The 1,002-nt window shown below is 57.8% G+C and overlaps 1 protein-coding gene across 1 annotated transcript; it reads left to right on the top strand.

Moving 5' to 3' along the window:
- The first annotated feature begins 39 nt into the window (after positions 1 to 39).
- Positions 40 to 503, top strand: SDRG_15284 (hypothetical protein). Its single transcript, XM_008621452.1, has one exon. It carries the CDS (start codon positions 79 to 81, stop codon positions 442 to 444), a length of 366 nt encoding a protein of 121 aa, XP_008619674.1. The 5' UTR covers positions 40 to 78; the 3' UTR covers positions 445 to 503.
- Positions 504 to 1,002: the final 499 nt, after the last annotated feature.

Here is a 1,002-nt window from a genome sequence, read left to right as displayed (position 1 = left end):
CCGTACGGCACCGTGTCGGTGCACCTCCCATCGTACCAAGTCGTCGTTCTCGTTGCCGGTGGCATCGGTATTACACCGATGCTGAGCACAATCAATCAGTTTCGGCACAGACCAAGCAAGACAGTATTTCACTTGTACTGGGTGGTGCGCGACGCGAACGACCTGCTCATGGCCGAGACATTCATGTACCCGCTGCCCGAGTCGCTCGTATATCGCTTTTATGTGACGACGGCGTCAACTGAAGGCAGCGTGCTTTCTGCGTCGATGGTGCACCAACCGTACAATGGCCGCCGCCCCAAGTGGGACGAACTGATCAACGGAACGATCTTTGTCGGCAAGTCGGTGTGCGTTTTGGCGTGCGGTCCCGATCCGCTCACGCGCGAAGTGCAAACCGTCGCGCGAAAGTATGGCTTTGACTTTCACAAGGAAGAGTTTGCTTGGTAGTTGGTATCGTTCCCTCCCAGCTCATATATTTGCCTCGTACAATCAACTCAATATTTGCCATTGAAACCTCTAGTAACACTAGACCGCAAGGTAACGAAGAAACAAATTGTATCTCTGCGAATACGACACGAATGGTCAACACGGTGGTGATTGTGCTGTGTCGACAACTTGGACGCATGGCTCAGCAAGCCGGCTTGGTCGTCGGGACGGGCGTGCCCTTGATCTTGGGGTACGCCGGGAACTCGGCGACGTTGCACATACCGCGAATGTGTCCGAAGCCTTGACAATTGAAGCAGCGAGGACCGGCAGCATTACGACTGCCATTGCCACCTTGACCACCATTGCCGCCTTGACCACCGCGGCCACCACGACCGCCGCGACCACCGTGGCCACCACGACCACGTCCACGGCCGCCGCCACGACCGCCATGACCGTTGCCAGTATAGTTGATCGGTAAGTTGGGAGCGCCGGCACAATGACCTGCGTCATGGACGCTGCACGGGCGCTGCGCCTCCGACGACCGGTTGCCCCGGAGCCCGTAGCTCTAGCACCGGTCGT

This window comes from Saprolegnia diclina (assembly GCF_000281045.1).
Source record: "Saprolegnia diclina VS20 unplaced genomic scaffold supercont1.87, whole genome shotgun sequence".
Taxonomy (NCBI): Eukaryota; Oomycota; class Saprolegniomycetes; order Saprolegniales; family Saprolegniaceae; genus Saprolegnia; species Saprolegnia diclina.
The sequence above is the reverse complement of the archived record's forward strand: the minus strand, read 5'-3'. Positions and strand labels throughout refer to the sequence as shown.

Excerpts from the sequence above, each read along its gene's own strand:
- SDRG_15284 (XM_008621452.1), top strand. The coding sequence starts at position 79 with ATGCTGAGCACAATCAATCAGTTTCGGCACAGACCAAGCAAGACAGTA.